The sequence below is a fragment of the Rosa chinensis genome, chromosome 6, assembly GCF_002994745.2.
Source record: "Rosa chinensis cultivar Old Blush chromosome 6, RchiOBHm-V2, whole genome shotgun sequence".
NCBI classification, from domain to species: Eukaryota; Viridiplantae; Streptophyta; class Magnoliopsida; order Rosales; family Rosaceae; genus Rosa; species Rosa chinensis.
The window spans coordinates 44,158,440-44,180,130 of NC_037093.1; the positions used below are offsets into that span (position 1 = coordinate 44,158,440).

General features: G+C 35.6%; 1 protein-coding gene across 1 annotated transcript; it reads right to left on the reverse strand.

The window, feature by feature from the left end:
* Positions 1–1,008: 1,008 nt before the first annotated feature.
* On the reverse strand, positions 1,009–17,222 carry LOC112171959 (NPC intracellular cholesterol transporter 1). Its single transcript, XM_024309087.2, has 39 exons — positions 17,108–17,222; positions 16,920–16,996; positions 16,650–16,749; positions 16,405–16,512; positions 15,222–15,338; positions 14,391–14,541; positions 14,035–14,279; positions 13,649–13,840; positions 13,168–13,244; positions 12,985–13,102; positions 11,861–11,944; positions 11,385–11,480; positions 11,190–11,291; positions 10,279–10,347; positions 9,808–9,903; positions 9,506–9,613; positions 9,247–9,360; positions 9,014–9,097; positions 8,490–8,618; positions 7,532–7,730; positions 7,301–7,444; positions 7,088–7,131; positions 6,773–6,856; positions 6,604–6,672; positions 6,444–6,520; positions 5,814–5,883; positions 5,247–5,396; positions 4,806–4,871; positions 4,579–4,723; positions 4,295–4,359; positions 4,136–4,201; positions 3,307–3,400; positions 2,906–2,942; positions 2,720–2,777; positions 2,476–2,586; positions 2,243–2,310; positions 1,692–1,758; positions 1,546–1,614; positions 1,009–1,306 (listed from the first exon to the last, which is right to left on the reverse strand). Exons 1-39 carry the CDS (start codon positions 17,150–17,152, stop codon positions 1,223–1,225), a joined length of 3,879 nt encoding a protein of 1,292 aa, XP_024164855.1. The 5' UTR covers positions 17,153–17,222; the 3' UTR covers positions 1,009–1,222.
* Positions 17,223–21,691: the final 4,469 nt, after the last annotated feature.

A 21,691-nucleotide genomic window follows, 5' to 3' on the forward strand; every position in this document is an offset into this window, starting at 1 on the left:
GCGCTTCAATATTATTAGATTAAGGCTTGAGAATCAAATGGCTGTTGGTATGCACCGTATGCTGGGTTCATCTTGGTGGTCTTCCTGCAAACCCTTCTTACATTCAAGGCCCTATTGATCAAAAATAGCAATTCAATCCCTGCAATTTTTTCAGTTCTGAAGAAATGAGCTATTCGGTGATTAGCATCTCTCTCTTTTCTTCAAACCTTTCTCACATTCAAGACCCTGTTGATGAAGAACAACAATTCAAGCCCTGCAATTTCCAGTTGCGAAGAAATGAGACATTCCAAAGCAAGTCTCCAATTTTAATCGGAAAAAAGAAGCAAGTCTCCAATTTTATGGATTCAGTAGTTTTCATATCTTGCTGTTATTAATTGGTTAGTTAATGTTTTCAATGAGAATCCAATCTTTTAGTTTTGATTATTTTTTTACTTCAGATACTGGTAGACTAATTGATCTACTTTAGAAAATTATATGAACCCATGCCAGAAAAGGGTGTTAACAACCCAGAAATTCATTCATTGTAACCAAAGCAACTAGATGCAATTCATTAAATGTATTTCATGATCTCACGTAATGTATGAAGAGTTTTTGACTCCCTTGTTGTTGCAAAATAGATGCATTTCCCTCGTAACTCTTTGAAATCGCTATCTGAAAGGAACAACGAAGAATTATCCTCTGCCAAAAATAATATTTGGTCTCCTAGATCTTGTACCCTACGAAAGTCATCATTGTCTAGATCAATCTTGTATGCTCTAAAACTTCTTGTCCTCGGATTGACAAATTTACGTAAGATATGTCCAACCGATCCTAGAAAGTTCTCATTCTGCTCATTATCCTCCCTGCATGTTATTTTCATCTCCTTCTCCGTTGTTGAGGTTGTTGCCTTCGCTAGCCATTTTTTAGTTAAATTTTAACAAGTTAAAAAGTCATTTTGGTTTTTTAGCATCTCTCATTTAAACATAAATTACCGTCAAAACCTAATAGATGTTGGATGAACATCACAGATTGAGGATGATGATAGACGTATGATTTCTTTACCAAAATGTGTGCAGTGATACAATGTATAATCATATACAATATAACTAACACTGTTTTCCTTTGATGGTCACGTTCATAGCATTCCCACCCAGGACGGTTAAATTTAGAACATATATCCTCATATTGCAAGCACAAGAGCAGAACCTTGACCTGAACTAAGGAAGCTGCACTTCCACAACTATCAACTTGAGCTTGATGAAGATTCTACTTCTTGAATCTCAAAATTTGTAAGCCTCTTCAGTGGACCAAACATGCTCAACACCACCTGCAAACCATAAAAGGCGAGCTCAGTTTTTAATCAGCTTTACCAGGGATTGCATGTTGATTCCGACTTGAGGCAAAATACGGACACCATGAGATAGGGACTTCCATATTGTTCAAGTCCAATTCTTTCTATTGGTGTTAAAACAGTAAAAGTGTTCCCAGTGGTGCAATGTAGTAAGCAACGCAATCTCATATCAGTGCCAGAGAAATAACTGTGAAGGCAGAAGTTCCTAAACTTACCGGTAAAAATACAAGTCCATGCAAGAAACCAATAACAACCAACGCCAGGTACATTTGGAAATAATAAACCTGCAAAATCAGAAAGCTACTTCACAGCAATTGAGGATCGCTAAAAGTAATTGAAGCTGAGAGAGAAAGATACACACCACAAAAATTTCTGATCTTGAGAAGCGAAGGACAATCACTCCAACTAGCTTTGTAAGTGTGATTCCACTGCCAAAACAAGTTAAACAATGAAAATTGACAAGGCAATGCTAGCGTTGTTTGTTGAACAGAAGAACATTTAGAAAAAAGTCACTTGTAACTTTATAAGTAGACATTAGAAAACAAATTTCTCAAACATAGCTTAAGCCTTTGCAAAATTAGTTGTCTAGATTTGAAGCAGGCATTTTCACATCCCATAACTTTTTCCACCTAATTTAAAAACAATGTCCTTGATTCTTTTCCCCAGTCAGATAAATATATCAAGACTGATTGTTCATATTAAATACATGTATATCTGCACAGGTACTACTTGTCATAAAGTCATTGTCTATTTCTAAGCTAAATAACTACTTGCACATAATACGAGGCACTTGTTCGTCTGTTATATTTCTTATTCATCTAATGCAATTTTTTGCTTGCAAGAATATTTCAGCTCAGCCATGGAATTCTACCAAGTACCACCAAAAAGGTAAACAAGAGGCATACAGTTTACCTGAACACAGAAGGTCCAACTTTAGTTAAAGCTTTCTTTGCTCGTTGGTTTCTGTCCCCATGGTTCACCTGTGCAAGGGTGCATTGGTAATTTAGTAGCAAATTATATAACTAAGTGAAGGGCTATTGACACGAGGAAAATTTATAGGGGAGAGAGACGTATGATACACCATCCAAGTACAACCAACTTAAGTAAGTGTGATACCGTGATGGCATGATGAGTGTTGAACTCACCAAGTAAGCATGTGTTATATGAACACAGAACTCGACAGCAATTCCGATCGACATTATGAGATTTACTACAGAAACCGCATTTAGTTGGATATCCAAAATGGCCATCACTCCCTGAAAGTTCAATTAAGCTCGTCATGTCTTTTATAGAAGGAAAGAATTAGACAAATTTGGAAGATGACTGAAAGAGAAGTAAATCTGATGGCACCTAAATAAAAATTCATAGTTACAAAAGAGGAAGTTATACCATTAGGTCCACAACAATCATTGCCAAGACAAGCATGAGAATTGCTGAACTCCATAAGCTGTAATTAAAACCAGATGGAAAATAAAACGTAAAAATTGTGAGTGCCAGGGGAGGAAAAGCACTGCTTTCAGTAGATACAATACTCGAGCAGGCAGTTGTAAGGATGTGCTCAAGAAGGAAACAAACCTGGAAGTGATAAGCAGACAGACAAGGAAGATTGCACCTGGTCATATATATGAGATATTAGGTAAATGTTATAAAGTGAAGCTGTAGAGTCCCTAAACTTCAAAGAAAAGAAATAACCTAGATTAAGGTCACAGATTTAATTTCGAGTGCAAGAAGCTAAATGAAGAGTGCTCAATGATAATAGCATTGCCCTATATATCTATAATGTAAATATCTACTGAATCATTGATTAGAAACCAATCTCTGTTCCATATTGTATCAAGTGCCTTGCACAGTGGACAAAGTATGCTCCACGTGAGAACAATACCACAACCAGACAGCTAAGTAAAGCTACAAAAGAGCAAACAAACAAAGACCAAAGAGATTTGTATATCTCTATCTGACATTCCAAAAATACCCACCAAGAGCTATAGCAATGTTGATCAAAGCTATTCTCCATATATCCAGATATTGCTCAAAGAAGATGTAGAACACCGAGTATGGAAAGATATCCATCTGCATCAAACAACCAGTGTGAGCATACGTTATGAATACACATCAACCCGAGGACCTATTGCTGCCAAAGATGAATGGTGAAACTGGCTATGAAAGGTAGTCTAAGAGAAGTTTGTCGGGACAATACCTGTCACATATCTCATCTCCACTATTTTCAAGTTCAAAGAACTTGGGAAAACTAGGATACATATATAATTCAATGAGGTCAACACAATACTTCTGAAAGGAGGAGGGGTAAAACTGGAGTCGGAAGACTCAGAACAAAATAAAGAAAAGATTGATACTTCGATAGTCTCTCTTATAAGAAGTATGAACAATAAAACTTATGTAACCAACTGATGGAACCAGCAAGTCTATAAACATGTAATGTCATTTTCTACTTGCAAAGCTGTGTACTTGGTGGATATGAAATCATATACACAAACATGAACAACCTTCAGCATGATTTATAGATGATTGGTTTTGAGACAACGAGAATTCTTTAGAGACTGATAACATCTTAGTTTTGCATACAGAAGCGGCTTAAATTTAAAAATCCATTATGAGTAGTTATGTTCTGTACATTTAATATGCCTGCAGTTCACCAATGTGTTGTACTTACAAGCATTAGAAAGACAGCCCCTAAGCCTCAAAGTACTAATACAACTAGAAAGTAAAGAATTGCATTCAAGAAATGTGCAAGTGAGATTTCCAAAGCTTATTCATGAAACCATGCTGCTTGGTGGAACTTAATACCTTTAAGGAATCAGACATTTTTGAGCTGAACTCCCGTGCTGCTCTCATTGAATTTACATAATCACCCTGAAGATCAAATGAGGGTGTTCAGTAGTAGTTATGCCGTATCATATCACCATAATTTTATTATCAGTTAACTAAAGACAAAAAACACCATACTTGTTTGTTAAGTGGCGTGTGATAGGTGCGAAACTCGGACGCTCTTATAATGCCATTTCCATAACCTGAAAACAGAATACAACATTTTTTTTACTACTAAATCAAGAGATTTCGGCCTCGAGCACTTTTCATCACATCAAATGGACAATAAATTCTTTTTCTCAAACACACTATCGTATCTATTAACATATATTTATATCACATCAAATGGGCCTTTAAATTCTCCCTCTAGCACACTATCATATGTATCAACATATTTTATATATAGAGATGATCCTACACACCATTGAGATCCACACTATTAGTGTAAGCACCATGGCCTCCTTTTGCGCAATCAGCGGATGGCAGTGCATTAAGGAACCAAGGAAGCTTCTCTCTAAATTGTGCTGTAGATGGACGATCATCAATCAAATCTGAGTGGCGAAAGCACTGGAACCAATTTAAATGTTAGTTCTTAACCCTGGTGCTGTGCTACAGTTAACCTCAGCTATATAGATAAGATGGGCATTACAGTTGTACAATCTTTGCACACTCCACCAAGGCCACAAGGTCCATCATCAGGTGAACAGCAAGGTGGCTGAAGAGAAGAAATATTTCATCAGTATATCACAGTTTAGTAAACAATAATCAAATCAAAGAAATACCAAAGTTAAATTTACCATGTGCTGGTCAATGGCTTCAGCAAACGAATATCAGAGATCATATTATAAAGCAGTATTAACCACAGTTCAGCATACACAGTGGAGTTACCAATTAAAATGCCATTCATGATAAACTTTAAAAAAAAAAAAAATGGATATATATATCCATGGGTGCAGAGAAACTACTATATACATATAATAGAAGAAAAAAGTTTAAAGCTCTCATAGTACAATGGAGCAGTTAAGTCCCAGGGATAAAAGAGCAGAATCTTAAATCACTTCTCAGATAAGAAATGTAACAAACCACCAACCTGGTCATCAGGTGGACAATAAGAAGCATTTAAAAACTTCCGACAGCAACCAAAAGCCTCGGGGGATATCCATACAAGAAAATCATCAAGCCAAGAGGCAGCTGGCTTAGCAATGTAGCTTGATTCTGGTGTTAAAGAAGCTCTTGATATCTGCACCATTACACACAAAGATATGAAAACCAAAAATACAAAAACCGGCACAGAGAAAAACCTTCCCAACCTGACACTTCAAGGTACCAACTAAAAGAGAGAAATTGGCAGGACATACGAATATAAGCTAAACAAACATAAAAAAAATAAAAGAAAAAAACAAAGAAAGAAAGAAACGTAGGAAACTAAGTGAAACTGTTCAGAATGAAGACCTTGGGAGAGAGATGCAGCCACAAAACAACTATATTCTTCTAAAACAGGACACTTCCATATTCCAGCTCAGTTTGCATTTAAAGAGGTTTTGAACGATGCAACTGTTATTAATACCAATACAGATGTGTTTTGGACGTACTGAACTGTAGAAAGTCATACTTTACATCAAATTTAGAATCAAAAACCCCTCCACCATTGTAGTACCTCATTCAAAAGAGAGTTCGATTCACATTGGCTAATGGAGCATAACTGGTTTGTATGTCTTGATTCTGAGCTGAGATAACCAAATAACACTTGATTGTTAATAATTGTTTGAAAGAAATTCTAACTGGTCTAATTATAGCAAAGCAAATGTTTTGGCATGGAATTATACTAAAGACACTTCTTCATATACAGCAGTCATAGAAAGACGAGCAATAGCAAGAACCATATTGAATTTTTCTCAATCTCTATCAATTGGCAAATATTAAATAAATGCCCATCATTACTATATGTGAGGCATCGCCATCAATGCCATCATCATATTAACACTGACCAAGCAAAGCTAAAACCCCAAGCAGCATGCGTGTAATCAAGAGTAGCACCAGAACTATATAATGTGACAAAATTGATACAGTTTCAATGATTATTGTCCTGTTTAATGTCACAGAGAGAGAGAGAGAGAGATTCATAATTCATCTGTGGCACATTATTAAACACCCACCAATTCTAGTTTTAACGGAATTATCCAATTTCCTGATATCTTCTCCCATGCGTTGCATGAAAAAAAAATCCTGTAACCTAATATAGAACTGATAATCTGAAATCAAAATAGAAAAGAGACTGAACCAATACCTGTAGTTGTAATCCTTTACAACAAAGTATAATGGTGGTCCAACCCTGAGATACTCTGAGATACTATTGAAATACCCCTGACACACAGAAGAACTAAATGATTCAATACGCCAAGAAGTTAGAATGTGAGGTAAGAAGATTCGACAAAACTATAGGTGACCTGGAGGTAAGAGTCCCGGGGAAGGACAATCTGCTGCTCCAAACCTGTTTCAATCCTAGAACATAATGCCTATAAGGACCAAAACCATGTAAAACACTATGTTAGGAACTCGAGATAAATAAAAATAATTAAATTAACAAATGTGCATCATTAATCATAAGCAACTTACAATGCTTGCCCAGGTAAAACCAACAAAGATAGCAACGATAACCATCTTAACCACCCATGAATCAAGAATACGTGCATGCACTTCCTACAGCAAAGCCATGATCAATAAACAAAAGGAGAAGACATAGAATGACTAGTTTATTTCTGTAACAAAAATAAAACCCAACTGTCGCATCTCCAAATAGGACATAATAATGATTTCACTTAATAAAGACCACTAACCCATGTAATCCATAAATTTCAGATGAAGATGACTAATAATATCCTGTAAAAAGACCCAGAAATAAAGAAAAAAATAAATTAAAGAAAATGTTACCTTCATATAGCGAGCCAACAATCCAGTTCTTCCATGATAGATTCCTACACGTTATATGATGATGATGACTTGGTTAGAACTAACACTAATGTGACAAAGGAGATGTGTGTGTGTGTGTGTGTGTGTGTGTGACATGAAAGAGTAGAAAAATTAGATCAAAAGTATACCAAAGGCAAAGCAACCTCAAAACACTATCATAGCACACAAATATACCTTCAGTGGATTCCACAAAGGATGACGAGACTTTTATGCATGGAAAACAATCAACCCTGCCATCCTCAGCTCTCAAAAAGTCAAAGTATATCAATGCAACAAATGCAGTAACTTGCAGAAAGAAGTCCAGCAAAACAGCAAGAGCTACAAAAGAAAGGTAAACTGAGATGAATGTACTAACAAAAGTCCAAATAACACTTTTTAGGATATACAAGAGCAAATAGTAGTCACCTGCAAACATGGAGAAGACTCGGCATGCTGGCATAGGAATGAAGCTTCCCACCGCAAAGGCCAAAACCTCAGACAAACTAGCCAGTGTTATGGATGGGCCAACTTCAACCAGTGCATTACTTATTCGTCTTTCTAAAGGTAACTCCGGTGATTGCCGTTTCACAGCATGTACCAATATACACATGTTATCTACACCAACCTGATGAAAGGGACCAAACCAAGAACCAATTAAAATGTCTTATCATACAAAGAATAATAGTGGACTAGCCACCAAGGAGGGAAAAATTTCACAAAGAATGAGCAAAAGTTTCTGGAATATGAACAAAACATGCATCCCCTGTTGAAAGAAAAAGTTGTGATTGAACATGAGTAAGGAAAGGAGGGTTTGGAGGTGAACGGAACTGTTAGGTACAATGAATGAAAAAAAGAGGAAAATATGAGTTGACATTAAGCAAAAATGGACAGTTCTGAGAAGGGGTAAAAAATAAAGTCATATGAGTTAAAAGAAAAATGAACAAAGAAGTTCTCTCGAGCAGCCAAGAAAGTAGAAAACCTAAATTGCAGTCCCTAATGTACAAGGCCAAGGAGTATTGCAATTCTCCTTTTTTTTTTCACTTTCACTGGTGACTCATTCTATCTAAGTTCACCAATGCATGATGGTGTCTATTGCTATGGACATAAGAGATTCTATAATATTAATTAACAAGTATCAAAAAGTAATTTATGTGTTTCCAGTAGTGTAGTAGTGAATTGTACTGTAGAGTTACTTACAGTTTCCTTAGTATCACTCAATTAGTTACTCTTTTATTAGAACAATGTAAAGAGAACTCCTTGGGCATGTAAATTGGTGCGGTGACAGGGTTACCAACCAAAAGATAACCGGGAGTATAGTCTCCAAGAGAATAAAAGTGCCATAAGTGGATATTAGTGACTTAAAGTTTGTAGATAAGAAACTTACAGCCAAAACAAGGAAAGGAATGACTTCCATTATGATTAATGTAGATTTAACTCCCACAGCACTGAAAAATCCAACAGATCCAAGAACAGAAAGCATTACAAGCAATACTCCTGACAAACCAAGCAGGACCTACAAATTAGATCCAAATGATGATTAGCAGACCACAGAACTTCGTCAATACTGAAGATATATAGATGGCATATCATGCTGCATGGACATGAGCTAGGGCGGACAATACTTGATGTTCCTGTCATACTTCTTTGAATTTATTTTCTAGTGAAATTGTTGTCAAAATAAGTGATCCATCTTTACTCAAAAGACCTCCAATTGGGTCATATACAGGCCTTCACAATTTATCTTTTCAGTTCCTACTAGTTGCCTACACCCTTGCCAACACACAAGGGTGGAGAAGTGTTTACAAGAAACAATTACTGATGACATACTCGCACAAACTACCATATAAACACATGCTGGAAATGTTCATAAGGAATAGAAGACTACTCAAGTGAAGGTTAAGATCATACCTTGGATGAGAGGTAAAGAGAAGATATTTGAGGTGCATCTCCCAATGTCAGAGATATATACAGAAACATTACCAGATAGCTTACCTGATATGATATAGGACAAGAAGAATTAAAATGACTATTTCTATATAAGGTCAAGTATGGTAAAGTTTGCAGTAAGGTCAAGATATCATGATGATTTATCTCTTGCATATCGATTGAGTAACGTAAAAACATCAAAGTCTGGGAATTACTATTATGGTTATAACATCTGCAGTACTTTCTCTTTTTAACTCTTCCTCAATTGAACTTTCGGCCGAAAATGAGAGAGTCAGATTCCGAGACAGCACCATTGGCAGCAGTTCATCCTGTAAACATGTTTGCTCCAGATCTCAATATCAATTATCATTAGCATAAAAGTCTAAGAAAATCAATATATTTGCATAAAATCTGAAATGCCCACAGGCAACAGCAACAATGCAATGGAGGATGTGCACTGCACAGTGTTCAAACCTTTGCTAACTGAATAAAAGCCTTCTCCCAAGCCAGTGCCTTCCCATTCTCATTTCCTACATCATCAACTGCATTATTAACTGGGTAGGTGACTACGAATGCAGAAGCCTGAAATTTGAAGATCACCATAGAATTAGCATATAGACAGATATCTGAAAGAAGGATGGACTATATACAGAATTAAAGATATCTGGGTTTGCCCCAAGAGGGGCAAATGAGGCGAGATCTTGCCTCTCCCGACTTTGTAATCGTTTCTTTTATTAATAAATCTTTCTATCAAAACTAAAGGATGACTATATTACCTCAGAATAATTGTTTCCAGAAAACCCTCCCAAGGCAGTGCTTGGATCAAGTGGAGCCTGAAAGGCACTTAAACATGTTTCTGCAGAAGAATAATGCTGCAGGTGAAAACAACGGCGAGGTTACTAAGTACACAACAATCAAGTAAAATGTCAAAAACCACAAGACAATATGAGCAAGAAACTAAGGAAATGGTTATTCTTCAAGAAGTTAACAATAAAAACCTGCATAAGTACATAACCACTTCCCTATAAAGCCAAAATTCATGCATAAATCTCTTTCAGTATTTGATGCCTAAGCCACCATATGCACTTAGCCAATTAATATATCTTATACATATGCTTCCCAGCTTAAAGTAAAATACGGTACATCTATATAACATTTGATTGAGCAGAAGTCACAGACATGAAAACAATTGATCTCCTTAAACAAACATCATCCGAATAAAGGAAAGTAGGTGTTGCCAGGGTTACCTGAAAGCAATACTCGGCATGTACAACTCCTCCATAGATGTCAAAATTTTCAGGGTCCATTTTAAAATACTGCATAAAATGAGAAAAGTTAAATTAAATAAAACTGTAAAGTACTGGGTAAGTAATGCTTATTCTCTTAATCATTAGGAACTTCTCCAAGATCGCAATAGCAGCACCAATATAAAGAATGCAATCCCTGTGTCTTTCCCACTGCAGACATTCTCAACGGTAGGCCCGCTATTTTGTCAGATGATGTTTAAAAAGACAAAGTGTGGAATATCTGGAAAGCAAAAGTTGCACCTAAGGGTAAGGTTTCGGCAGGGATTGACACTTGGGAGACCTAAGAGAAGGAATGTTTCTATCAACTGTTACTAAATCCTCCTGTAGCAAGTTTGTGGCTGAATTTTTTAGACAGGTTCACTTGTGTTGCGTTAGCACAGCAGCCTGTTACCCATTATTAAGCAAGAAGTATAAGGTGTTACTTGTTAGGACGGGGGAAAGAAGGTTACGTCTCTGTAGGGCTGTTTGGTGGTAATTTGGTTTATTTGGAATACAAAGGAACAAGAAGATCTTCAAAGACTATAACGGAATTGGTCAGGAGGAGCTTTGGAGGAAACAGAATTCTGGCATCTCTTTGGGCATCATTCCCTGATAATAGTCGATTTCTGGTATACTATTAGATTGGAAGTCGTTTAAGCCCGTTTATCTGATATTCTGATAATTAGTTCAATTTCTATAATGTTAATGGTCTGCTATTAGATTTAGTGTTTTACTTTCTGGCTCTACAGTTGAGGTGGGCCTCGTGTCCACAATCTGTACTGTGTGTCATATTCATCAATATCATTATGTTTCTTTTGAAAATATAATTATTTTGAAACTGAAGGCAGAAAGAAAATTTTAGTCAGTAAAACCTGTAAAATGCTTTGAGTGGCACAATCTTGGCCAATAGGCTTCAAGCAAATTTCAGTTAAAGCTACCGCTGAGCCAGAATAATTAGCACGAATCCCGTCAACCTGTAAGAATTCAGCTAATTGTAAATATTACATTGAAGTGAGAAAAAAGATACAAAACAAAAGCCGCACAATAGCACGTAGTATTTGCAATACCTTGTCTTGTATGTCAAAAAGTAATTGAATATTGTCATCTGTGACAATACTGGGTGACTCGCCATGCTTTGAATCTGGGACAGTTGCTATAATGAGCTAAATCAGACAGAGACCAATTAGCACATCAGTTTTCTACATAACTACAACAAGGGTTTCAAGAGACACCATGCAAGTAAACCACAAGAAGAAAATGAGTACAAAATTTCAAAATAAAAATAATTGTAGATGATCATAAGACTTAAGCTTTGCTAGCCGTATTATAGCCGGGCTATGGATAGTTAGATGGACTTGAACTTGACAGTTGCAGCAACTTGAACTGAACTTTTCGTTCATATATTATCTAACAGCACTATCCAGACTGTAGCACATTTGGGTCTGGTAAAATGCCTTCTTTTAGGTAACAAAAGAAACTGTGGAGCCGTAAATGACAAATGGATAAAATGACATAATTACGAAAAGAACAGTGAGTCTAAGACCTGCTCAATTCTGTAGAAGGGAGCAAGATGTCTGTCAAAGAATTGTTTCTCCTCCGCTGCCTTGCTGCCAGGACCTACCCACAGCTGCAATATTTTAGATGTCAATACTCAATACCTCCCATGATTATTCTGTTTTCAACAAAAATGCTTGACCTTCGTCCAAAAAAACAAGAATACTTGACCAAATATTAATTACAACTTTTATAAAACAAATTAACAGCAGAAAGATCAACAGTGCCCTAATTATTCTTTTATCAGAAAGTTAAACTGTTCTGAAATAATATAACAATTTAATGACTTACAACGCATGCACAACCACATTCCCAAAAGTTTCCATCGTGTTGAAAAAACGAAAACTGTATGCGAGAATTAGAACAGTAGAAGTTTCAAACACAAATTACAGTTTGAAACTTAGTAGGTTGAGAAATGGTCTAAAGTTGCAATTCACAAACAAGGTTTTCGTTATGTCCACTTTCATCTCACAATGAAAGTCAAGCAACAGACAGAAGAAAAGTTATTAGTTTTATGTGTGCTTCAGCAATTATTATCCAGAATCATCCAGCCAGGTCATTGTCTGTGTGGATATGCAGCATCACATATATGTACAGTTTGTATATTCAAATTTCTGTTGGGGTAACAGGTATACTTTGGAATTACTTACTGTAAGGAAAGCCGTTTTAGAGACTAACAAAAAAAAAAACAATGGAGATTGGAGATTGAAGAGTGGGTTGCAACTTATATAATTAATACAAAAGATACAATTAAGCTCAACAATGATGGAGCCAAAAACTTCTTTTGGGAACCAAAACAATTGGTAGGCAATTATGTATAGATTATTTCCCCTACTATATAAAAGATATAGCATAAAGATATATAAGAATTAAAATTATCTAAGTCCTATAGATTGTATGATAAATTTCATCTGATTTCTTATGATTAAGCAAAAGATATGGATAAACGGCTTGTACATGATGTTATTCCCAGTGCCCATAAGATAAATTATACAAGTATCACTCATATATCTAGTAAAGTAAGCCACTGAAGATAAAGCTTTTATATTCTTTGGGGAAAAGAATTAGTTTCTCTTAAATATTGGTCTTAAGACAAGGATATTAACAAGATACCTTCTCTGGCCGTGTCTCCACCTGGAAACGAACTAGACCTATACAGAGTATAAGAACAATCCCCACCGAGGAAAAGAGCACAAGAGTGGGATTTCTAGAAACCCAGATTCCATATCTCCTGAATAGCATTGATATAATTCAGCATAAACTCTATATGCTATAAGAAATAGTAGAGTTCCTGACCTGAAAAAGCTTGACATATATTCCTGAATAAAAGATAGTTCGACCTCTTCTGTAACTTGAAGATCCACCTCATGCCCCTGATAATTACAAGGTAATTTATAATTTACTTAAACAAAGGTAACAGCTTAACGAAACTAGAAAGACCAGCACACACTTGACTGCAGCAACAAATGGACGAACTAAAAAATGACAAGAAACAGAGAGCAACAAAATATAAAACTAATAAGCATTGTTTTAAGGCTAAGGCGAACAACAACAGTGGGTCATGTCTAGTTCTGTTGTTATATAGGCATTGTACCTGAGATGTAGATATCTTGTACACTATTATGAACTCTTTGCATTCTGCTAATAAAAGTAACTTCTCAAAACAGAGAAAGGGACGCACCATAAAAGATATATAAAATAATGAAACAACGGAAGATTGCCAAATGTAATAGGGAGAAAAATCAGCAGTTATTGAATGAAAAGAATTCAAAATTACCTTTCTGGCAAAACTTTCATCCTTTTGTAAGTTAACAGGGTTGATATCATCATCATCAATGGCACTCAACAATGGTTCCTTAGTAGATCCAGCTCTCCTCCTTTCTCTTTTCCGATAAAACAAGCCCCAAACAAAGAATGCAAAAACTAAAAGAATATACATGATGGCTACTGAAACATCAATGCATTTGATCTGCAAACATCAACAAGTGGTACTCAAGTCACTTCAATTTACCAGACACAGATCTATCGACAAAAATACTATGTACCCCACTACTTCATTGAATTACCAAGATCATGGACTTTCCCACCGGCCCATATATGTCCGACAAGAAAGTAATCAAGAAATTCAAGCAAAATATGTATATGGATTGCATTGATTCCAACCTCAATAGATAGAATTTTTATGGAGCATTGCTCTTTCTTGTGTGGAGGAAGTTCAGAATTAGAACACGCAGGAGATGAAGGGCAATCACCACAAGAGCAGCCTAGTGAAGTGTCAGCACATGAATAAACTGACATGTTCATGAGCTCCATATTAGATGACTCGGGAACGGTTAACTTGAAGTCAATGGCATAAGGTGAACCAGGGAAACCAAGGGCTGCTTTCTCACCAAGAAAATCAAACCATTCTGCACAGTTGGAAATGAAAATATTAGAACTCATAGAAAAATATACAATCAAGTAAAAACAGGGGTTAAGATTCTAATGTCACCTGTTGGAAACAATAAAAATTAAATTACCTTTAAAATTTTTAGCACCAGCACCAATAAATTCTATGGCCCGTGTGTTCATAGTACCAAATTTAACATCCTTACACGAGTTGTAAAGTCCTTTTCCAAAAGTGTCAGATATGTAATAGTCGATCCCATCCACAGTCATATTGCCACTAACCTGGAAATACAAACAAGCGTGATTTATAATAATGAGATCAAAAGATACACGAACGGAGAATTCTCATGTCTAGGTTCTTAGATTAAAAAATTGTACTAAAAGCAGTAAAATGGTCTTTAAAATGGCATGACCTTGTAAATACATTAATAGTGACCCAGATTTGTTGGCAGATACTCAATTGTGGATACAACTGATACCACAAGCATTTTTTTGTGTAAACACAAAACCGAAAGCATGCAAAACATTGGAGATATCAGGAGATCTTGAGTCTCTCCACCCATTGCCAACTGGTTTTGGGGTGTATAGTCCAATTGTTTTTAACAATACTCCAGGTTTCCACTTCAAGTTGCACAAACTAAACAATTAACATGAAAATTAAATTAAATTTACAAGCCAAAACTAATTGGCAGATGTTTTAGCTCAGTTGACTGTTGTCATATAGAAGATGGTAGAAATTGAAAACGATGAAACCAATAAAGGCATCTAATGCTATAATTACACTAGGTAATTATCACATATTGATATGGAAAATATTGGTTAGATCCAATGAGCATAAAATGTTACCAACAAGGAAAAATGGCAGGAAAAGAAATGAATAAACAAAAAGAATAAGATAAACATAAACAAGCTATATACATTGCCTTGTTAACAAGTTTAACAGCAGTAACATCAAGTCTGACCTCGGAGATAGAAGTCACATTGATAAACAGACTCTGCTTTGGAGAGCAAGATAGCTCACAAAACAAATTTAGGAAATTCCTCAAGCATGCTGGACAGCCTACAAGAAATGGAATTGCCTGCAATAGATTACATACAATAAAGTTGAGGTATAAACAAAAGGAAATTCTAGAATTGTCTAATAATACAGAATTTGAGAATTAATGTAATATAGCATTCACTGCTTAGCTGAAGCAAGACTTTGTCTAGTATGGGTTAGGAACTTAGGCATACACAAATGGCATCTCTAAAACAATAATAACACCAATATTCAAAAAAGATAAAATTTTGGAAGGAAAAAAAAAACACGGATCCTGTTTTTAAGCTGAACAAGACTAGAAGACTCCTGTCCATTTATTAAAACTAAATAAACTGTGCAGTATTAGGAACAGCCAATTCTTGTCCACTGTTCTGTACTGTTTTCAACACTCATTTATAAAATTTATGTTTCTTTTAAGAAATAATATTATTTAGGAAACTAATGTCTGCCTGAAATATGTAGATGAACAACCTGATTAATGACTGTTAAAAATGAAAGATACTCTCAAGTGCAATGGCAATTTGAAAACCAAACACAATACACTATATTTGAAGTGGCAGGCAGTGATGTTTCTAGATACTACCAAACCATTGACCGTTAGTAGTTCAAACCATTTAACAACACAGAGAGTTAGATACCAGCATGAAGTCAATATCCTTCTAACGAAGGATTTGTCAAATACAGTTGCAAGTTCAATAGAAAACAATACCAACACGTACAAAATTCATTTGCGAATTTTATTACCAAGGCAAAACCAATACATTGTTTTAACTATTACAAATTACATTCCCTTTTCGCTTCAGTTAGAGTAGCTTAGAAAGAGCACACTGAACAAAGAGAAGTACAGCACAAATAGTTCCCTAAAAAACTATCACTAAATAAAATAATGTAACTAATTGACAATTAAGTTCCACCCAAATGATCCAATCAATGAAATAAATCACCTGAACATGCTCAAAACGTGACACAAATAATTACCAAAAACGACAAACTATGAGGCTGACCACAATAAGTAAAGTCATATTAGTGTGAAGCAGAACCGTAGATGCGACCTTACTAACCTAAATAGGGCATAAATATGAGCTGGAATCTAGAAAGAGCCTTACTTGTTGAACCTGTGCTCGCAACGTTTCAAACTGAAGCTCAGTGCAACAAACATTTCCACTTATAGTTGGACACAAACTTTGGATTTTGGCAGAAAATAGCTCGTCAGGCTACAACACATGTAACGTTACAGCACTCATCATCAACACGCAACATTGAAAGCGATAAGAATAAAAAATAAAAAATAAAAATAAAAAAAGAATAGCATATAACATGTAAGTAACTGCAAGCAGCCCGAGTAACATACCTTCACAGAGGGGGAACCATAAGGGCAATTCAAGACTTTGCCGTCACTGCGTTCTCCACATATATCATACATTGCACAGTAGTCTTCCGAGTGTGTTTTCCTAACCGAAAGGCCACAAACTAAGTTATTCCTCAAAACTAACTATTACTAGCTCAGACCGACTACGATGCGGTATATGAGTATGAACAGAGTTATCAGAATTCCTATACAGCAATAGCTCCGAAATTGCCAAATTAAAAAACAAAAATGCAGATCAAACTCGAGGCTTACCGAGAAGTGACGTCAGAAGTGAGAAGACCAGGCGAGACAGTCTTCTCTGCACTCAACGAAGGTCCAAAGAAGAGCAGCTGCAGCATAATTTAAAAAAATCAGTGACTTCAGTGATGATTTGAACAGTAAAAAATTGTAGTAGAATCCAATAGAGGAACAATTATGAAAAATTGATGAGATATTTTTGCCTGTAAGAAGGAAAGAGCAGCGAGGAAAGCCAGAAACGACGTCATTTTGGTTTGGTTCGCTTTCGCTGTGAGAAGAAACTGATGAAGAAGAAGAGCGTGAGAGCGGAGAGGATGGGTTTTGTAGGAAGGGAAAGAGAGGAAGAAAGGGAAGTTAGTCAAAAGAGGACGTGGGGTCCATGGAGTTTGTGTGAGAATTAATGAGAATCCGACACGCAATATTAATGTGGATGACTCATTATTTTAGATTATTGTGATATTTGTTCATGACGAAACGCAGCGTTTTTGTTGGAGCAGGGGATTAACCGTGACGTTTACGTCAGCAAATCGGTCGCTTTGTTGGCGCCAAATGCCTCACCGTTTAACATTTTTTCTTTTTTTTCTTTTTTCTTTTTTGGTGAACAGTTTAACATATGAAGCGATTGAAGGCTTTCTATTCATACCTCTAATATTCCTATTTGAACCTTCAAATTTTATTTAATGATAGTTGACTTTATCAACTCTATTAAAATTACCAATAAAGGCACAAACAATAAGAACCAAAAAAAAAAAAAACTTCCTGATTATCAAACCCATTCAATTAAACTCTTTCATTTTTATCTTCAAACCAGCTTCACCTCAAGAGAAATTTTAAATACACATCCCTAATCACTTAATACACATTCCTATTATTTTATATTTCAAATTAGATTTTGTAGGTAGGTTGAATGACCAAAACAGACATCTACGCATTAGAAAGAAAGAAAAAAATAGTCATATTTTCCTTATATAGAATAATTTAGAGTTAATTTGATTCAAGTCATTTTTGTTATATAAAAATTAGATCTAATCTGCGCATATTTTCTTGTTAATTGCGGTCCATTTGCTTTTTTTAATAATCCATTTTGCCCTTAGAACCAAATAAGGTAAATAATTTCAAATTCACTAATTAAATCACAATTTTAGCTCAATTTTAAATTTTAAATTCAAATTCCTAAATTTACAATTCATCAATAAATAATTTTCAGACAAAAAAGACTAAATGCATTCATATAAACTCAATATACCTACGATGTAGGTCTAATACTTATATACCTACATTATAAGATGAAAAACATTAGAACAAAAATTCAAACATTATTGCTTCATTTGTATCTATATAGTAGGTATTTAAAGCTGTTTCGTAGAGATTTAATCTACCCAGACATACGAAGCAGGAAAAAAAAACATAGAATATATTCTCAATCTAATCAAAAGGTACAAATATGTATATATAGAACTTATACCTAATTAAAAGATAAAATGTATGAAAGAGAAAATGTGAGATAATGAGAGAACCTTAGATATAGAGATATAGAGAAACTTGATTTTTTTTTAAACTTGTGAAATCTTACCTATAAATAAGGCATGTAAATGTGAAATAAAAATGTCTAATCAAATTCTAGGACAAATCTTACCTATAACACCATAATTGATTCTATATTAAAGGTAAGCAAAAACTTCTTACCAAATCTATAATAAAGGTAGCTGCGAATTGAAGATGTCATGTTAGTAGGACCTAAAAATGATCTAAGAATGGAGAAGCCACACACAAAAAATACTAATGTGAAAGAAAAAGCTAGAAATAAACAGAGAAATGAGAAGTATGTGTTGGAAATAGGATATGCATGGAACAAGAAGAGGGAAAAAACGATGATTCGGTAGAAAAAAGGAGGAGGAAGAAGAAGAAGACAATGTGTGATAGGCAAGATCAAGGAAGAATAATATCTTAATATATATAGATTCATCTTGTGAATTCAATCAAGAAACTATTGATATAAATTAAAGTAAACACATTAAATTTGCTAATTTTACATTAAATTTGCTAATTTTACATTAACAAGATTGCAATAATTTAGGATTCCCATTAATATATTGGCTTTTGCTATTTATTGTGCAAAATATATTAAATAAGGGTATGTTAGGAATGAAAAATTTAGGTGTTGAGTCAGCAAGATAAAAAATGAAATAAATCCAATGTGGCAGCTGAGTCATAGGACCGCGATTAATAAAAAAATTCATCCGGACTGCATCTAATATGGGCCGTGAGTTTTGGACTTAGATCTAATTAACTCAATAATTTATGCATAAATTGTTAGATAAACACAACAAATTTCTATACATGGCCTCCTAATTTAGTACAACAATAAAGTTAGGAACTATCTAATTTAATTTTTTCATAAATAAATTGTAATTAAATGAGGTTAGAAGCCATAAAATTTAGAATTGTAAAATCAATGGTATTAAATGTTTTTAAAACGGATCGTTTTACTCCCTTTTTTAGTTAATTTCCTTTTCTTTCTTTTTTCTAAGAGATACGATTAATCCATTTATTTTCTAATATAAAACATTATGGGTGAAAAAACTTTGTAATTGTTAATTTGTTTGGCCCCTCAACTTTGTAGTTCCACCATTGGAGAGAAACTAGTGATATAGCTTTGGTTAAATGTTCAACTCATAATTTTATACTTGATCAATATGGTGTTTAGTGGATGAGAACTCAAATAATATAAAACTGTTGTAGAGAAACTGAAATTGAGAGGAAATCGATGTGTATTCTTATTGATAATAGGGGTCTCTTTATATAGAGGATTACAATGCATAGAATCTCAATCATACAAGGAAAGTAATCGTACATTCAATTTAATCCTATTACCACTAGAGCAAGTAACCTAGAGTTTGGGTCAAACACAAATTAAGGTTTACTTGAACACTCCCCCTTGTGTTGCCCAAACGCGGTGCTTCTCTCGTTGCCTCGTTAAAAACCTTGCTGAGTAACAAAAACCCAGTGGGACAAAAATAACCTCGGTCGAAAGGGAAAAAGAGTACAACACACCCTTCACGTTTCGAGACCATACATGTAGACATCTCCCCCTGATGTCTGCATCTCCCCCTGATGACAACGGTCATGGGATTTCGGACAACTTCCGCAAAGGATGCTACCAACATGTTTCTCGAAAGTGGAATTTAGGCAATGACTTAGTGAGCAAGTCTGCCACACTGTCCTCAGATCGAACCTAGTTCACTTTGATCTTGAGGAGAGTCTGTTGTTGCTGATTATGCTTGGTGTTGTCGCTTTTGATGTAGCTTTTGCTTCTTTATTCAAAACAAGCAGCATTATCTTAAATGCTCGTAGGCTCATCTGTGGTAGACTTCAAACCACAATTGTTCGAACATGCGTAACTATGGATCCAATCCATATACATTCACGAATCACTTCGTGAAGAGCAATAATCTCTGCATTGTTCGAAGATATAGCGGCTAGGGTCTGTTATGTAGACCTCCAAGATATCATGGTCTTTACCCATGGTGAACACTTAACCAGTTTGAGAATGACCTTTGTATGGGTCAGAGAGGTTCCCAACATTAGCGAAACCTTCCAAAACACTTATGTCGTTTTGGGATGGGGATAGAGGAAGCAGGCCAGTGTTGTCGGTGTTCCTAGTGTGTGATGGGTCCGAATCCATCATCTCTCTATAGGGACAGAACAAGCTCATATCAATCGTACATCTCAAGTATCGAAATATATCTTTTACACCAATCCAATGGCGTCGCGTTGGCGCAGAGATATATCTTAGCTAATAAGTTCATGGCAAATGAGATGTTCGGTCCTGTGCACTAAGCTAAGTACAATAATGCGCATATTGTACTCAAGTAAGGCACTTCTGCCTCTAGCACATCTTCGTCATCATCCTTCAGACGAAGAGGATCCTTTTCAGGATCAAGACTACGGACGATCATAGGGGTGCTTGAAGGTTTGACCTTGTCAAAATGCCTAAGCATCTATCGACACGATGCTCAAGTTCCAAACTGAGACATAATCGTGTTCTCCCATAATCCTTCATCTCAAAATCGGATTCCAAGTGTTCAACGGTTTCCCTTAACTCTTTAAGGGCTTCTAATGAAGATCATCTCCAACATGAACCGCGATGGAATCCAAAACTTGTTATGGAAACGCGTGGGCATATCCATTCCCAATCAAGTAGTCATTTTAGTGAGCGTTTCAACCTCTTTGTAAACGCGCTCCGTGGTCTAGAACCACTTGACTTGGGTAAATGAAGTTCACCATGAACCTTCATGTATACACAATGACCACATTTGTAAGCTGCATGTTCAGTTATTCGGAAACTACCAAACTGACAGGGTAGTGGAGTGCAATGACATCCATTACGAGAGAATATGTCTCATCATAGTCGATTTCAGGGCGTTTTATGAGAAGCCTTGCGCCATAAGGCGAGATTACCATCTCTTTTTCTCACTAGGCTTTCTAACGAAAACCCATTAGTCAACAGGTTTTATGTTAGGAGGTGTTGGCATCACTAGCTCGAAAACCTTCCTCTTCGTTAGAGAATCCATCTTAACCTGGATCGCATCTTTCCATTTAGGCCAAATTTCTCTACGTTGGCATTCATTCATCAACGGAGCGTGGTTCGATATCACCTGACTCAACAAACTCATGCGCAACGAAATGCGCAACTACATCATCAATTATGATGGAGGTTCTATCCCACGTCTCATGTACACTAGTGTGATTTTCATAGAGCTCTATATTCTCAGGAATAGGTTCTG

Bases quoted from the DNA above. Each gene is read 5' to 3' on its own strand.
- LOC112171959 (XM_024309087.2), bottom strand. From the start codon at position 17,152: ATGACGTCGTTTCTGGCTTTCCTCGCTGCTCTTTCCTTCTTACAG. The intron at 14,280-14,390 runs GTAATTTAATTT...CCAACTGTGCAG, and splicing joins TGGTGCTAAAAATTTTAAAG to AATGGTTTGATTTTCTTGGT. The intron at 9,904-10,278 runs GTAACCCTGGCA...TTTCACCTGCAG, and splicing joins ATGCCGAGTATTGCTTTCAG to CATTATTCTTCTGCAGAAAC.